General features: G+C 42.9%; 1 protein-coding gene across 1 annotated transcript in view; it reads right to left on the reverse strand.

The window, feature by feature from the left end:
• LOC122803816 (extracellular calcium-sensing receptor-like) overlaps nt 1-18,988 on the reverse strand; it is a 156,387-nt gene that overhangs the window by 95,185 nt on the left and 42,214 nt on the right. Inside the window, exon 3 of the mRNA XM_044073502.1 lies at nt 11,523-11,750. Coding sequence (XP_043929437.1) covers nt 11,523-11,750 — 228 coding nt within the window. The remainder of the gene's footprint in view (nt 1-11,522; nt 11,751-18,988) is intronic.

The following is an 18,988-nucleotide window of genomic DNA, read 5'->3' on the forward strand; positions in this document are numbered from 1 at the left end:
GCACTTTCCCTGCCTGGCTTTAGAACCCCTACATACCAAGCGCCATGATTGCTCCACCAGCTGATACTGACTCCAACCATACGGATGTCGCTGTGACAGATACATAATATGACTATCATGGCAGCAAGCTGCATGACACAAGGTGCATGCACATCACCTTTGCATTACACCATTCACCCACTGACTATCACATGGATGGTGGTCCCCTATATACATATCACATTGTACATGTTTGCAGTACACACATATGTCGCACCCACTCCTGTGGTTACCGTATTGCCACTGTGGCATGGATATCCTCCTACGTGGCCACACCTATCTGTACTGGGTGCATAACTGGTTCATAGGCACCCATTGTACCTCTGAACACATGACATCTACACACATTCAAGGGTACACCACCCCATTTAGGGTGTACCTTACACAACAGCTACAGCTTTACATGCCACAACATTAACACACCATGACATTTACTGAGCTCCGACAGTGGCAATTTGCGGCTGCACTACGGACACCACATCTGTACACATTCACATACTACATACTCAGGGGTGACCTCTGCTGATCAGACAGGACCCATGTCCACAACATTATTGATGGATATACTCCTCATACGCAACATAAGCAGAGGCCACTGTGAGCAACATGCTCATGGATATGTGCACACACGCCACAATGAGTGGGATGTGCTTCTGGGTTACATTCCCAGACCGGACACTCACCATGCTGTGGAACATAAGTCCTCAGTACATCACGCAGGGACACACAGTAGCACTGTTCATGTGATACCTCCCTTGGTGATTGGGAGACACATGTAGGCCTGGGATCACTGCAGTGGCTGTACTGTGCAGTGGTGCAAGTGATGCCTGGCTCTGCTCTTCACAGGGCACTACCCTGGAGAGGTGCCACTAGTGTGAACACTGTAGTTATGCTTACACATGGACTTGACAGACTGCATAGTACCCCACTATGCACCTGTGCAGCTATTACTTGTCCTTTGTGCATGGTTACTTGGTAGCCCTTCCATTTAGATTAGCTATCATGCTATTACTATGTCCCATACCTACAGGCCATATGTATCCTGTTATTGTACATACCAATAGACGGTACCTGTGGTATGCATGTTATGCCTGTTATGCTCTGCTGAATATCTGTCATATCTACCTATAATACTATACATTACACATATTTCACATAGTATCCCATGATGCAAAGCATACTTGCTCAGCGGGACCACCTTACATATGTCACTAACGTTATTTGCCCATACACATGCGTGCTGTGACAGTAGATCAACATATACTATCCCCTGCTATGGCATGTCCTTGTTGGACATACCCTACCACTGATGGCAGGTTGTATGGCATTGTTCGGTGTAATGGCCTCATGTAGCATCCCTTCTGGTGTCTGTGCTATGTACCTTGTGTCCCACTGCTGGACGCACAGATTCTACAAGCGTTAGTATGCTCAGCAAGACATCACTACATAAATACCTTTCCCCACTTTATGCATTGCGGACACGTTTAATTAATGCAAACCAGGCTATACATACAGTAAAACTAGTTAATACAGATCATGCTATACATAACCTTACATATCGGGCATTCTACATACCTTGTCGTCATTACAGCATTTCAATTCTATCTCTCTCACAGTGTTTCCAATGTTTTTCGGTATGAGCATACGGTTTGAATGTCTGGTGAGTCATCCTTATATACGTCGATACCTGAAACATGTGGATTCTTCCCACCAATTGGTGTTCCTGAGTGACTAATTACTTGAATATCAGCTGTGCAGCTACTCCATTCACCAATTACGCAGCGACAGTGGGGTATAATTGGATTCTCCACTTGGGCGTTGCCTATTTGCCCTACCTTCGGGGAGACGGTCTGTATTGTGTTTTGTTATGTGTAACTGCAACTGCTATGCATGGAGACAAGTATAGTTTGGATTCATGTCCCCCGTGGATTGTGTGTGACAGGTACAGTATTTGGTTCAACATGTGGGTGTACCTGTCATCCCGACGTCTGATAACGGAGTATTGCAATCAATACCTGTAACATGGCTGTTTGTTCCATTATACTACGCCTGCAATTTTGCATGTCACCTTTAATTGTGTCTCCCACACGGTATGTTGAGAGTTCTGCAGATGTAATTGACTGACTGGATATATGTGCTGCTATTACAGTTTGTATTGCTTTAGTTTCTAGTGTGGGGGATGTTGGTGGTTGTACGTAACATATACGGTTTGTGGGCCTTGCATTCCTACATAATCCGTATATATGTGTGTGGGCTCCGTCCCTGATTAGAGAGCTAACAGTTAGTAGACTTATGTTACGGGATTGTACGTTGGGCCATTGTTGATTGGTTTCTATATCATCTGCAGGTGAGCTTGCTACTTGTATACCTCCGTAATTGCAGCGATATATCAGGGGATATGTGTAGGTGACAGCTATCCCTTGTATTTCTGTCCCAGATATTTGCAGTCATTGTGGTTGTGTTGTTAAAAGAGCCTGTTTGCCATGGGTTGCCACCTTATCATATGGTCATTGTTGGACACTTGTGGGACACAAAGCGGTGTTTACAGGCCAACACGTGGCCACGGTCAGTACCCAGGTAGCACATACCTTTATCCTCACTACATACCTATTGTTCTGTGACTTTGGATACCTATCATATTGCATGTGACATTGAAGTTTCTTACATACAGGCATGACTATTAAATACGACTGTTACATTATATATGGGACATATTTATGTCCTACCATCTCGGACATTTGCCCTTTGTACTGTTTTATGTCAGGACACACCTGCCCAGGTTGGGGATGTCCCTCCTACTGTGGTACAGGTAGTTACCGTATGCCTACGTCTAGCTATACCCACACCTACAATACTGGTCTGCCTCTGACTTGGCACCAACATACACATGTTGCGGACACACACACACATTACAGTCACACAGAAATGCACACGGCACCCTCGACGCACACTTACACAGACCACGGCACTCACAGACTCAGTTGAACACAGTACCTACGTGGACCGCGACACCTTCAGCGGTGACTAACCGTTCCTTCATATCATCATACTATTACTCGCGGATGTACTGTTCCGGTACTGTGTTCTATCGGTCTTTCAGCCTCGTGGTTACGCATGTCGGTATGTTACACATTCCTTGGTTGGCGGTATCCTATTTATTTGTACCTCCATGATGTTATGAATGTCGTTGGTCTATCTATCATATTTGCAGATATCGCTGAATCCATCTATATCACCATATATCCCTCTATTGCCCTTTCTATCTGTATCATATATATGCATATGTGTATATATATATATATATATATATATATATATATATATATATATATATATATATATATATATATATATATATATATATATATATATATATATATATATATATATATATATATATCTGGCGGGGAACGTGACAGGCACACAGCACCACCATATGCTGTAGGACTCATGTACTGTTCAGGTGTTGGCATTCCGTGTTGCACTGGCTGTTGTGTTTACAATGTTTGAGGGCTGCCTATGTAGGAGCCACACATTGGGCCACCTATACATTACAATTTACAGGTGGTCATGTTTGTGTGCCATCCATTTTACTGTGTGTGCAGGTGGAGAGGTGCCAGTCCGTAGGGGCCTACACGGTCAGAGTATGTGCTATACGTTCCCTCTTTGCCAAGGCGTAGGCATATTGTGCACACCTCCGTCTGCCTACTGGGGCTGGCACAGTGTGTTCATGGTCTGTATCCCTCTGTGCCTGTACTGGCCTTGGCAATTGTGGTGGGCTATGAGTGCCTTCACCATTTTGTCCCTGCTGCAGCTGCTTCTGCAGGATCATATTATGTAGCATGGCACATACTATGACAATGTGGGCACACATGCCTGGAGAGTACTGCAAGGCTCCACCAGATGTATCCAAGCACCAGAACTGTGATTTCAGCATCCCGAACACACGCTCTATGATGATTCTGGTTTGTGCGTGTGCCTCATTATGGTGTTCTTGCATGGGTGTGTGCATTTATGATGGGAGTCATTGTCCACGGCTCCAGTGCATAGCCAGCATCCCCCACGAGATGGCCATGTGGGATGTCCCCCCTGAAAAATACCTGATACAGCTGTGAGGCATGCCAGATATGGGAGTCATGGTAGCTTCCAGGGCTGCCAGCACACACATCCATGATAATGCCCTGGGCATTGCACATGACCTGGCAGTTGATGGAGTGGAATCCCTTGTGGTTTATGTAGCGCATACCCTGCTCACCGGGTGGTGACTTGATTTATATGTGCGTGCAGTCTATCGCACCCAGTACCTCCGGGTATTGTGCCACACGGTGGAAGTGACGCATATTGCTGGCCAACTCCTCCTGAGTTCTGGGGAAGTATATCTGCTCATTAGCATGTGGTAACATGGCATCCAGGAACTGGTGTAGTACCCTGGATGCTGATGCCTGTGAGATACCCAGTATATCTCCAGTTGGCCTTTGAAAGGTACCTGTGGCCAGTATTTGCAGGCTTACACATACCTTCGTGTCCACTGGTATGGGTTCCCCTCTCTTGTTTCTGGTTCTCAGGCATGGCCGGCACAGCTCCACTATTTGCTGTAAGATGTCCCTGTCCACCCTGTAACGCTCTACTATCTCCAGGTCATGTAGCCCCTGGTAAGTTACCCTTGGTCTGAACACTCTCCTTCTCCTCTGAGGCCTGCGGTGGTTGTCGGCATCATCCTCAACAACACCGTCAGTCTCTGACACATGCTGATGAATCACAGCTATGACAGCTCCCAACATGTACATTTTAAAAGTTCCCCGTATGTTTACACCTATGGTGCGGTGTTTGGGAATACACAGGTGTGTGATGGGTGCTTACACACTTTATACTATTGTGCTGTGAACACCGATGATGTCATAGGGTGTGTATGTACGTTCGTAGCTACAGGTTACGTTATGTGTTTTACTGCCGGGACTACTATTGTGGTGCCTTTGGTGTTGAATTACATTTGCCTGCTGTGGATTACCTCTTGACCTTCCCTTTACATTTCTGCGTGTTGCACCTACCATTTTCTGGCGTGCATCCTGCAGCCTACTTTCATTTGTGCTTTCCTGGACCTGGCGTATCTTGCGTTATGTGTGCTACTGCTGGTCTGCTGTTGGTTTGCTTCGCTCTGCTGTGTCAGGTCTCCTATCTTTGCAATCCAATACCTCCCCTCCTTTCTTTGCATTCACATGCCTCCCCTATCCTGTTTTGCAGGTTTCTGCAAGCAGACTTGTCAGCTGCTGTCAATTGGGCTTTGTGGGTTGATTGGTGTTGATTGCTCATTAGTACTCCAATTACCTTACGTCCGCATTTCCTTCTTTTCTTCCCCTGTCCTTCCTGTTTATGCTATTGTTTGCGGCGCGTGTGTTTGATTACTGGGTTTCGGGCATGTTTCCATCCTCGTACACATGCACTTTTGGCCACCATGTGTGCTCTCAGCTAAATGATTCCTCCCCACCCCTGTCCTGCAGCTTTGCTTAGCAATGGACAGGCCAGATTTGCAATGCTCCAATGTGCTTAGTGCTACAGTGGCACACCTCTCTGCTGATGTCATGTATCTCCTCTGAGCCACTCCTTGGTGTTATACTGCTGCGCCGTATGGTACAACCTTCATCCGGTGGGACATTTGCGATTCAGTATTATCTGCCTCATTTGCATGGCATTGACTGCTAATTCACAGTTACCACGCTGAACACTATCGCAAGCCCTTAGCAACCCTTGCACCTTGGTTGTGGTGTTCCATGCCTACCATTGTGTATTATGCTGTAAACCTGATTTCTATTACATTGCGATTTTATGACATTTTTATATTATTTCTTTATGTTACAGCTTCTGCACACATGCCCTGCGGTTCTGCTGTGCGTTACTGTGGACATGACATTAAATGTTGTTATATACGCATTGTGCATCTTTTCTTATGCCATTGGCTGTGTATTTCGCCATTGGCATATGTTCATGTTGTGATACCTGGGTCTGGCCCTCTTCCATAGCTCCGATGTTATGTTTGGGAAAATGTAAACCGTGTTTTTTGGTTTACATTTCCGTGGGCTTACGCCTGCACCACTTCATGAATCACTATATGCCTTCATTTGCATGGTGCAACACTGCACATGGGGTGATTTGCATACCTACGCCAGGGGCTGCGCAGATGTGGCGTACGCCGGTAGTGCAAGTGGAATTGGATCGTACCTGAATCGCTCGGCGGCCATATTTGGCGTTATAACGCCTACGCTATGCGTGCGCCTGGCGCAAGCTTCATGAATCCCGGGGATAGACTCTTACGCACTCTCTTCTTATTAAATTGATACATTTATTGGGCCACATTTTTCAGAGACTTGTAAACTCTAAAGGAGGGGGCTGTGTCCATCACTGCATGTGAGAAACATCCTCCCTTAATTAAATGAACAATATTTTACATTTCACTTAAGAACACAAACTCATTTGTCCTTCCAGTATCATTTGTTCCACATATACTTATTACTTGCCCATTACTGTTACTGCCCCTGATATCTGTGGAAAGTTGTACAAATGTCCTACATCCTACCCCCCAAGTGAGATAAGCATGATCAATTTTCTATTTATTCTTGGCAGTATATTTTTATAAGCCTAATCATTAAGTCCTGTAACACTAGTGTTATGACAACTTCAGAATTCTCATTAAGTTTAACTTCGGAGTTTTCATTAACATTAGCAGCACCTCAGCCACCTAATGCTTTTCTGCATGTTTTCTTAACCACTTCAAAGGCATCCTTGTCACACCTATAGATTCATCATCACCAAGGCCTCTCTTATTACTACTAGATTTTTTTGGTTTATTCCAACTATTGCAGCATGAGATGGCATTGTATCAATGGGATCCCCTATGTCAATACAACCCTCCACTTCACCACTAATAACAACATTTAGTACTGTAATAGTATGAAGACTTTTTCCTTCCAGAGTATTCTCACATGTAAGACTACTCTCCTTCTTACTGCTACTTGTGAGCATTTTTATGTATGCAGTAACTAACGTTTGTACTTCCTTGCTCGTTGGAATTGGGACAATTGTAAAAATATGTTTGCCACTATTCACTTGAGTGCCTTTATCAATTTTTGAAGCACATTCAGTGTTTACTGCTTGTGCACACATGTCGCTAATTTTCTTCTGAAGAGATGATGTTGAGTAGATAAAATATTTGTCTTTGTACAGCTATGGGAGGAATCATGGGAGTTTATCAATACTAATTGAGATGGGTTTAGTGAATTTAGAGATGGAATATGACTGTGTGCCCTGAAACATTCTGTGAAAGTCCTACAACAGTTCGAAGTTCAAGGGCCACTGCTGCAATCTAATTTGGTCCATGTATGGATAGTGTCTGCATTTGTGGAGCTAAGCTGAATGCATTTCAAGATAGCTATAGGACCAAATCAAGGGTATGTCTTGTCTTCCCTCCTGTTTGCAATTTTCTTGGATTAAATTTCAAGGTGCAGCCAAGATCTGAAAATATCCACTTTGGTAAATGTGAGAATGGCATCTTCATTATTGGCAGATGATGCTATCTTACTAGCATCAATTGACTGCTATGTCTAGCATGCACTGGAATGATTCACTGTTGAGAGACCAGAAAGAAAATCAGCATCTTCAAGTCATAAGTCATGGCTTTCACTTAACAGTGGACTGCCCTTTGCAAGTAATAGAGGAACAGCTAACTAAGGTGGAACAACATTAACTATCTTGAGATTGTTTTTAGAAATTACAGTATAGGGAATCCAGAGATTAACCAGTAGATGAATGTAACAGCAGTACTGCAAGTGTCATACCAGAGTGTGATAAAGTGAGAGTTATAAGATGGAGGACTCAGCTTACTGGCCAAACTATGTCCCTATCTACACCTATGGTTTTGAGCTTTGAGTTATATCATACAAAATAAAGCTTCTTCACAGTGTAGATGTGTTCACCCTCCATGACAGAGTGAGAAACTCAAGAATCCAGGAAGATCTTGGACCTCATCCACTGCCCCTGCATATTGAGAAGAGCCAATTTAGGAGGTTAGAGTACCCTGAGAAGATGTCACCAGTGTGTCTCCAGGAAGTGTACCAAGCATGACCCATTGGAAGGACAACCCAAGGCAGATCCATGACAGACTGGGGGGATTACATCTTTTAGCTTACTTGGGAATGCTTGGAGATCCCACAGATGAGGATGAATGTATGAATAGACAGAAGTCCCACTCTATGCATTTTTACAGGTGTTAGTTAAACTAAGGTTGTAAAGTGACACACAAAGTATGTCTGAACTACTAGGCAGTCTCACTTTCTGCAGCCTGGATATACATCCTTAGTCTTACTTCAATCTGAATTTTAAATTTAATTCTAGCTTATAAATATGTGCCAAAATGTCTACTATTACAATGATTTCATTTATTTCTCTGAATTAGTTTTCCAGTATGCATTAAGCATTGTAATTAAGTTCATTTTCTTGTCTCCACTGCATAGCTATCATCATATATGCATATGCATTATCTTGTACTACATACTTTATTTTAATTTACATCAAGGTCATGGCTGAAGAAAGAACTCTTGCTGTTATGACTATCACAGAAAGCAAAACTACATAAAGTATGTTATACATATAATCAACTTGAACTCTTATACTAAGACTTCAGCTGTTTACTGAGACACAATCATGTTTTTCTCTTGCCAAGGCAAACTTATGGCTTGCTGTTTCTCACTAATAGTATTTGCTCATTAATTATGGATTATTTATATTTCCCATGACCCCTTTATCTGTGGGGGTAATGATCATATAAATGGGAGACCCTCCCCCACTACCACCACCATTTTGGAATGTATCTTTAAAATGGCAGAAAAAGTGTCTGTAATTTAATTGCATGGTTTACACATAGTGAAACATGATGGAATGAGGTTATGGGATGCTGAATGGAAGGGTCAGATCTGGGGAAACACACTGGATGGTATCCATTGTGGCATGTCAAACTTTCCACCCTACCTATGCAAATGACATACAGTTCTTAAACAAAGCCATGATGAATCCACAGCATGGATGCTTTGATCCTGACCGTGCCCTGGATGACCTAGTTTGACTGATGGCCTGGAATCTGAAGGATTTTACCATGGAGGGATGAGACTGACTGTCAGTTACTTGATCATTCATCCTGATGGGAGAGTGAGTGGAGTTTCACTTTAGGAGCCCCATGCTATTTAGCACAAGGATGTTAAATGTAGCTCCCACAATAAGGACTCTGGAGAGTATGACTCCCCCATTGAGTGTAGAATATCTCAGCTGACAGCTGAGGAGGTGCTGAAGCATCCACCCATCTAAGCAAAGAGTGTAACTTCATTTCACCCCATTATTTGACCAGCAGAAAGTGTGCTAAGAGCATTCAAAATATTCTTCATACTCTGCTGGATAACTGCCACAATCCCCCCTCACCCTTCTCTCTCTCCTGATGTACTAGGATACCAGTGGTCAGCATTGAAAATGTCCACAGCAACTTCATCATTAGGGATGAAAATGATCCAAAATGGAAAGAGGCCTGACAGTCACGGAGTGGATGGAGCCAAACAATGGGGGGGGGGGGTTAAGGATTTAAATACACATTAAATACTCTCATTATGCACTTTCATAGCACATTGACACTGCAAGTCAGCTTTCTAGCTTGAAGTCACATCACTTAGAGTCAGGAGAGCAAGTGGACCAAGGTTAAGGGATCAGTGTCCAACTTGGTCGACATCTTGTAGGGCTTGTAAGCCAAGAGGTATGACGAGTACTGAAATCACGACGAAGAATGGGTGGTGGTTGAAGGCTTCAGTTATTTGTTACCATTCAGTAAGTCAGAGTAGGGGCTTCCCTGAATACTAACAGTGGTTTGGGCTGTGACTAATGACTATCAAGGTGTAGGGAAATGGGACACTGTGGGCACCGATCGTAGACTACAAATGAGATGAGACTGATATGGGATGTTAACTGCTGACAGACCAGGTAGAAAGAGAATCCCACCCAGTCATTGACAGGTCATGAAGTCCTAGATGTCTGGTCATTTGACAAGTAGGGAGAGTGAGACAGATACATGGCTCTGTTGCTGAGAATTGAGGTGTACCTGGTGAGTGACACTGATCACTACCAGGGGTAGCCTCCAGCATCCATTGGATGCAAGGCCAGGGACATTCTTTAGGTGCTATTTATATGTTCTACATCTGTTAGATTGGTGTCCAGTCATTGTTAGCATATTTGAAGACAACATAAATTAACACTGGCTGAGGGGGTCGTGGATGGTGCCCACAGCTGCCTAGAAAGAGGTCAGGATTAGACATGATTGCATGAGTTACCAAATTGCTTCCCTCTAAGCCTGATAAACAACTGAACAGAAAAGAAAAACATTGATCCTTGTTTGGGAATTGTTAGCAGAATATTATGTTCATGGTTTGTACTTCACTGAATGCTTATGTGTACAAAAATCACCCACATAGCAGTTTCCTAGTTGAAAGGACAAACTATTCTTCGACAAACCAGGTACTTAACTATCAACAGACTCATTGTTGGTCCAGAGGCAGTGATAACCACATGGAATGCAAAGGATCCTGGGTTCAATCCCCATACTAGGGTCAGTGTTTTTCTTTCCTGTTCAGTTGCTTAATAAATGAGGAGTAGTAACATTTTCTCAAGAAAACCAAATTAAGAGAAGTTTCTTAAAAGTGGAAGAACTCACATGAAAGATATGAATTATCTAGACTACCTTTGTTAACAGCCATCATGGACTACCTTTTTTACTGATGATAACAAGACTGCTTATCATCCTTAGTGATACATCTCTCAGTAATACCGTCTTCGTCTGCATTAATGCATGCTCTCTGTAGTATAATTTATGCACTTACTAAACATCTAATTGTAATTATAAAATGTGGCATATTTAGAGTGACAGAATAAAATATTAAATGTCATTACCTTTCAAATCTAACCTTTCCATGAGTCAGACTATGATGTAAAGGGATAAAGCCTCTACAGCCCAGGAGTTGTAGGTTTGATTTGTGGTTTGGGCATATCAGGTACTGGTACAGAAGGATGGTAGTGCCCAAGATGGAGGTGGACAAGGAAGAAGAGCATGCACAGGGCACACAAGCATGGCCAGTTTCCATGGTGGAGACTGGGGAAGTTAATGGTGGATGGTGCATCCTGGTGATGTCAGTCCCCTGAGGGGAGGTTCAGTGCTGATGCTCACTGGAAGCACCACCTTTGCAGTTGTACTTGGCACATGCACATGGGTAAGAAAGTAGACAAAAACACTCACTGACAGCAGTATGTCATTATATCAGGGCCACAATTTTCCTACTGGCCCAGGACATTGATCAGGTAAAGCCCATGGGATGCTAAGGTGGGTCCAAGAGACCCTGTGAAGGAGAAGAACTTAAAGTTCAGCTTCAGGAGGCAAGAAAAAAAGCAAAAAAAACTCTAACCTTTCCATGACCTTCATTCCATACGATAACAGACGCATTCACTGTCAGTTTTTTATCATCAGCAGCACGGGAGTCAAAGCGACCAACATCCAAATATCTGAAAGAGCTTTCGGATGCCACTTGCCAGTTTAAAATGCTGTATAATGCTGGTGGGTTACCATACATATCAAAGAATACTTCTTCACCATTTTTATTCATAAAATGAACATTCTTTATATAGTGGAAGAGCTGCAAAGAGAAAAGTAGCAGTTTAAGATGATGGTCTAATATTTTTATGTTATTTACTCCATCAATTTACAGCATATCAGTGTTAATATATACTGATCCTTGTAAAAACAAGCAATAATAATTTATATTAACAATTATGTATACTATTCAAAACATACTGATTGTTTGTTTTTATTTATTCAGTGTATTTCCTTCATTATATGTTATTATATTAATGGAGATTTTCTCTTTAGAACTCCACTGAAAAGGGAGTTTGGCTCAGTCAGGGTTTACTGGTTAGCAAATGTAATAAATAAATATACTATAACTCTAACTTATCCGCAAAGGCATTAAAACCTTCTCAAAATCAAGGTATAAATAAATATGTAATTTCTACTGCACAAGATCTAAAAATAATTGCATTTCTGTGATCCACAGCAGTGTTACAAATCTTCATGTTTGGTACTCTGCATTTTTACCTTATCTAGTTTCTAAAACTAAGGCACACCTAACTGCTTTGAAGCTGGTGAGAATATTATCTCAGTAAGGAATGTCATAAGTGACATTTACAAATGTAGGGCTTATGCTAATATGAATGTTCAACTGAAATACTGGGAAGCTGTAATCAGGACAATGGTGCAATATGCAGCCAGCTGTTGTCACAGTTAGTGAAATTCATCGCAGGCCCCACTTTTTTCTGATAAAATGCAATCAGTTTTAGATGTAAGCTTGGAATTTGCAGGGATGAAACGGCTACATAAAATACCTGGTACAGCCTATATGCAAGGATTCATCTCGGCACATCTACCTACACAGCTACGTGGTTGGTCTGTCTGGATAGTACAACCTGTTAAATCAAAAGCCATATTTTGTAGTAGTACAAGTATAGACAATATGTATAAATAATAAATAAATAAGTTTAAGATGCATTCCAATTTGGGTTTCTTTTAATGCTTGTTCAGCAAATACAAGTTTCTCACATTTGCACAGACTGAGGTTCTAATGCTGCTTGGGTCAGGATGCATGTTAGATCTTTTGACCATTTTTTTTATTCTGGCCTCAAAAAGCAATATGTGTGTGTGTGTGTGTGTGTGTGTGTGTGTGTGTGTGTGTGTGTGTGTGTGTGTGTGTGTGTGTGTGTGTGTGTGTGTGGTGGTATAGAAGAACAACCACAGCAGGGCTAGCCAGAAGGCAGTGTGAATATTGGGTTTAGATGATTGTCAAAATTGATTTGACAACCTGATCTCATGTGCAAAAATGGGGAAAAGAGAGCTATGGATGGATGAGGTGAATAATGTCTTTCCCAAATAAAACTATATTTTAGCATTGCCTCATAGTATCCAGTTATATATTTTAGAAAGTCTAGGCAATTCATCTGAATTTAGTCATTCCTAGCTTTTTGTCCAGCAATTGGCTCACAAGATTAAGGAGCTGCTAACAAGCTGTTTCCTGTAGTCCAGTGGTGCAAGGTTTGATTCCCTCAGCCTTCATTGTTAACTGTGCGACTCCGAGCAAGTCACTTAACCAGACATCGCTTCTAGGCCGAGTCTGAAAAAGGTCCATGGAGATCAGTGCTCTACAACAGGAAACAAATGCTAAATAAATAATAAATAAATAGATATCTAAGACTAAACTAAAATTCCATAATGACTCTACTTAACATTCTATGTATTTTGAGTATCATCTGCATAGTGAAAAACTCACACTGTATAAATATGTCATTAAAAATATGCATTCCTAGATAAGAAAACCCTATATTTATCATTACATTCACTTTATATAAGCAAATTCATTAAGTATGGCTAGGCCAAAGTAACACATGTTATATTCATAAACACTACATAACTCTCTTCTGTTCTGCACCCAGGCAATGTTTGAAATCAGCTCCTGTTGGATTAGTACATTGCTCTGATTATCAAATTCAAATAAAATAAAATATTACCTAAGAAATAAAATATACTTCCCGGAATATTCTAGATAGATATCACATGAACCCACAGATTAGAATATTCCAGAATCAGAAATGTATTCTGCAAACTATGGTTAATTACAGGTGCGGAACTTAGTTCCATTCTCAGTCAAAACTGTAATCTGCAATTTCTCCACTCAGTGGCCAGAGCTGCATTTGAAAACATGCGTGATGACTTTTCTCTGCACAGTTCTTCTAATATTGTGTTTGAAATAATCATGTCAGTACATTTTATTTCAGCAAACTTCTACTTCAAATGTCCTTACTAGTTCTATCTCAGCTCACCCTTCTATTGTTCAAAAGCTACTCCACCCTCTCTCCATGCCTCCCAGTCACTACCGGTATACCCCAAGGCTATGTCCTGGGACAACTCCTCTTTAACATTCGCCAACACCCTCCACACAGCCACACAACAGGCCTCCCTAATACAATATGCAGATGACGCCACACTTATATGCACATCAGACAACCCGTCACATCTCAGAAAAATAAAATACTCAGAAAGCTTCAACAGCCACTGAAACATGGCTTTGTAACTCATAACTCATGCTCAATCCCCTCCCTCAAAAAAAACTACTCCTACTTTTTGTTTTGTAATACTTTAGAGCTTTTTTCCTGGGCCTCTGATGAAAATGGGCACCAACTCAGATGGACTTTTCAAATGTCAGTAATAAATAAATGTGGAGACATTGAAATTGCTGTAAATTTCCACTCATGCAGTATAATAATACATCTCTCAAGATATGACACATTATGATTCAGATGTTAAACTATATAGCAACATATTTCTTTCTTTTTTTTAAAGCAATTTTAATTGGTCAGAATCTTCAACATTTAAGAAGTAAGAAACATATAAAATGTATGCATACATATATATTTGACATAGCAGCAGAAAAATATCATAATCACACGTTAAGTCGTCCTGTCTTGCCTTCATTCTTGATGGTTGGGTTCAGAACCGAGCATCAGTTCCGACTCAGCCGTATACTAAAGCTCGAGAGCTTTCACTGGCTCGAGGCTACATCCTATCCCAAGATGCCTAGCGACTGTTACCCAGATCTCATTTGCCACTTGAAGTTTCGGGATTGCTTTTTCGTTGCCTCAGGCTAAGTGGATATTTTCTTGACCTTTTTGTGTGGTTGTTAACTAATATTTTAGTAGTAGAATAATCTCCTTTTATTGATATATCTTGAGTGTTCCTTTTTTTTGTTAAAGGTCCTTTCCAGTCTATATTTTTGACTTTGTGTGGGCTGTCGTTTTTCTCTTAGGCCTCTTTCTAGCACTGCCCCCCTTAGGAATACATTTAAGTTAGAGGATTCCTTTTTTCTCTCCTTATCCCATTTTTAGTTAGAGGGCTCCCTTTTATTCCTTTCGCTGTTTAAATTAGAGTCATCTCCTCAGGTTAGAGGAGTGCGTCGTTTAAGTTAGAGACCCTTCTCTAACCACTCTTAAAAAATAAAAAAAACGTTGTTTCTCATTATAGAGTAGTTATTTTTTGGTAGTCTTGCACTAAGGATGTCTATAGAGACCAAACAGTCCAGCTTTAAAAAGTGTGATTCTTGCACACAAAAAATGTCAATCACTGATGGTTACACTAGTTGTGTGTATTGCTTAGGCGCCATCCACCTGCAGGATTTCTGTTCTATTTGCCATGCATTTAGTTCAAGAGTCCTGCAGGAATGGAAAAATAAGCTAATTCTTTGGGGTATGTTAAAGGGGCCTTTTGATTTGGCTGTTGAAAGGACTCAGGCCTCTAAACCTTCAGACAACTCTCCCAAAGCTTCTTCGGCTCTAGCTTCCGAGCCATCAAAGAGACCTGAAAAATTGAGTTCTTCTGATCCAAAACCCATCGGCTCCAAAAAGGGAAAGTCTTCTTCAATTCCACTTGCAGTTTTGGAACCCTCTATTAGTCGAAAGAGGAGTCAGTCATTGTCCTTGGATCTGATTCATTCAGTGCCGCAGTTTCCTCTATTACAATCGGTGGCAGGTAGCCATAAGCCCTCCCATTCCTATCTGTCATCCAGGAGCCTTTTGGATGATGATGTGGAGCAGGTGTTTAGAAAGTTGCCTTGTACACCACCCTGGCAAAACTTCTCACCAGCCCAGCCCAGATGGTCATGGAGCTGACTCCAGTAGTTTCTTTACCTTCATTTTCCTCCTCCGACTCAGACGAGTTTGGAGCCAGAGTGTCTGGAAGTCCTAGTGGTGGAACTGTTGGACCCAAAATCCATTCCTGGAGTTTCGGTGCCGATCTCTGCTCCAACCACTTTGATGTTGTCTTCCATCGAGGGGTCTAGGGGGCCAAGACTCCCTTGTCAGTTTCAGGGGGGGAGAGTTGAACCGGACCCTTGTCGGATCCGACTCTCCCACTCAGGGCTTCGGCACAGGTGAGATCAATGCCCACATCAGCCTTGGAGCCATCCTTCTTGGCACGGGGTAGATCTCTCAGTTCCTCAGAGCCAGAGGCTCTCTTGGCTCAGGATTGTGGTGCCTTCGAAGTGATGAGGGGCATGTTTCCTCAATGACTGCTCCACCCTCGGCTCCAGCTGTTCTTCCACCCAAAGGGCCAGTGTCAGCCTCTACACCATCCCTCCAGCCCCAGAGTAGAGAACCAATGTCCCAGGACACCCCAATGGGTGAAACCCTCTCTTCTGAAACCTCCCCAGAACATCCCCCCAAGGAGGTCCCTCAGAAGAAAATGTGTAAGAGGAAACACATAGACTCCCCTGAGTCTGTCACATCTGATACCGACTTTGAGGATTCAGAAGGGTCCCCCCGTCACCCTCTGAGGTTGTCTCCTTTTCAGACATCTTAGAGATCCTGAAACAGAGAGGTGGCAGGAAAGCCCTCTCCCCTTCTGAAGATGAGTCGGTGTAACTGGAGGCATTTGGTTCTCGTCCCTCCACCTCTAGGGTATCTCCGCCTTTTGACCAGCTCCTGAGTGTAGCCAGTTAAAAGGCATGAAGTTCTCCAGAGTCGGTGGAGCCAGTTCCGAGGAGGCCCAACAAATTAATTACAGCGCTGGAAGACAGACAGTTTTTGACCAAAGGTGTCCCAGTAGATGCTATGCTGGTGGTGGCAGCCACCAATAAGGAATTAGCTGAAACTTCTGCATCTGTCCATCTGCCAACTAAGGAGTCTCAAATGATGGACAGGTACGGGAAGTGTATGTTCTCTTCAGTGGCCTTTACCCTTAGGTTTCTGAATTATTTATCCCATTTTACTTGTCTTCAGAGGGATCTCCTCAAGGAGCTAGGAGATACCCTCCAAGGCACTACATCTGCGTGGGTATCTGACAAGATAAGCTCTCAGCTTGCGACCTTAACCTCTATAACTAACTCCTCCATGTGCCTCATTTCTTATGTGGCCAATGGAGAGAGCAGGACAGCAGGCACAGTAATAGGTCTGAGGAGACATTCCTGGATGCATCTTTGTGAGTTTGCTGAACCCTTCAAGTCTTCCGTTATTGATGCCCCATTTGACAGCTCGTCCTTGTTCAGGCCAAAAGTGAAGGAGACTCTCACCAGGAACGAACAAGATGGTAAGACTCTGTCTGCCATGGGAGTACATTTCTCTGTCCCTACTAGACCTTATCCCAAAAGTCAGAAGGGTGGAAAATTTTGGTTCTGGAAATCCAAAGGAGCCTTGCTGGATGTTCATGGCAGATTTTCCCCAAGGGGCAGAGGAGGAAATAACAATGGAAGATGCTGCCCTCATGGCAGATGGGGTCTGCAGAATCAGGGTGACAGAGATACGTTCTCGGGTAGACCCTTCCAGCGCTCCTGAAAGGAGGCCCGCTTGTCTACCTCTGGAGGCAGTCGGGGGGAGATTATCACTGTACCCAAAAGCCTGGCTAGACATGACTCAAGACAAATGGGTACAGTCTATCATATCCAGAGGATACAACATTCCTTTCTCCCTTCCACTCCTTCCATCAAAGACCATCCCAGACATACCACCTGGTCAAAGGGATCAAGCAACCATAGAAATTCAAAGGTTGCTAGAAAAAAAGAGTCATCCAAGAAGTCCCCACAAACCAAATTAGATCCGTAATTTACTCAAGGTTCTTTTTAGTTCCAAAAAAGACAGGGGACTGGAGACCAATTTTGGATATCAGCAGATAGAACAAGTCGATAAAGAAAACGAAGTTCCAGATGGTACCATTGCAGTCTGTACTCCCTTTTCTGGGACAAGACAATTGGATGTCCTCCATAGATCTTCAGGATGCGTACTACCATATAAAGATGGACAGGCGATCCAGAATATATCTACACTTCCGGCTGGGAGACAGTCATTACCAATTCAGAGCTCTGCCCTTTGGCCTCACTACAGCCCGCAGCATGTTTACGAAATGCATGGCAGTAGTTACGGCTCACCTGAGGCGTCAAGGATTCTGGGTGTTTCCATACTTAGATGACTGGCTCCTGACTGCCACCACCGAGCGTCTACTAACCAGGACAAGAGACACCACCATTCATCTATGCTCAGAGCTGGGCATTACTATAAATTTAGAAAAATCTGCCTTGTTGCCATCACAGCATATTACCTTTATAGGGGCAGACTTAATCACAAAAGACATGGTCGCAAGACTGCCTCACAAAAGAGTTCAAACACTGCACCATCAGATGTCAATATTGCTCATGAGGAAAAAAGTGCAAGCAAAATTTGTCTTCAAGGTTCTCTGTTCGATGGTAGCTGCAATAACACTAGTCCCACTGGCACTGCTACACATGAGAATATTACAGTGGCTACTTTTCACTCAGTGGTCCATGCAGGAGTTGCCCATGTCACACAAAATCTTCATTACGAACACCTGCAAGAGGGACTTACAATGGTGGCTTCAGTCCACACAAGTAACGACAGGCAGACCATTAGTATTTCCCCAAACTGTAGCTACAGTAACCACTGACACTTCCCAAATGGGGGGGGCATTATCTGGGACAGACTGTCCAAGGGACTTGACAAGAGCATGAATACCACTTGCACATCAATGTCCTAGAGATGAGGGCAGTGCTCCTGACACTGCAAGCATTCCAAAGCTCTCTTCCAACAGGTACGATTGCAATACAAACCAACAACATGTCCGTGGTGTGGTACATCAACAAACAAGGTGGAACCAGATCCTACCCCCTCTGTCGAGAGGCTCAGAGAGTTTGGCAATGGGCAATTTCTTCTCAGCGCTTTCTAACTGCAACGCACATCCCGGGGAAATCCACCGTGAAAGCGGACAGGCTCAGCAGGGCAATTCTTATGCCTCACTAGTGGTTCCTCAAACAGGAAATTGCGAACT

The sequence above is a fragment of the Protopterus annectens genome, chromosome 6.part0 (assembly GCF_019279795.1).
Source record: "Protopterus annectens isolate FY-2018-M chromosome 6.part0, PAN1.0, whole genome shotgun sequence".
NCBI lineage: Eukaryota > Metazoa > Chordata > Ceratodontiformes > Protopteridae > Protopterus > Protopterus annectens.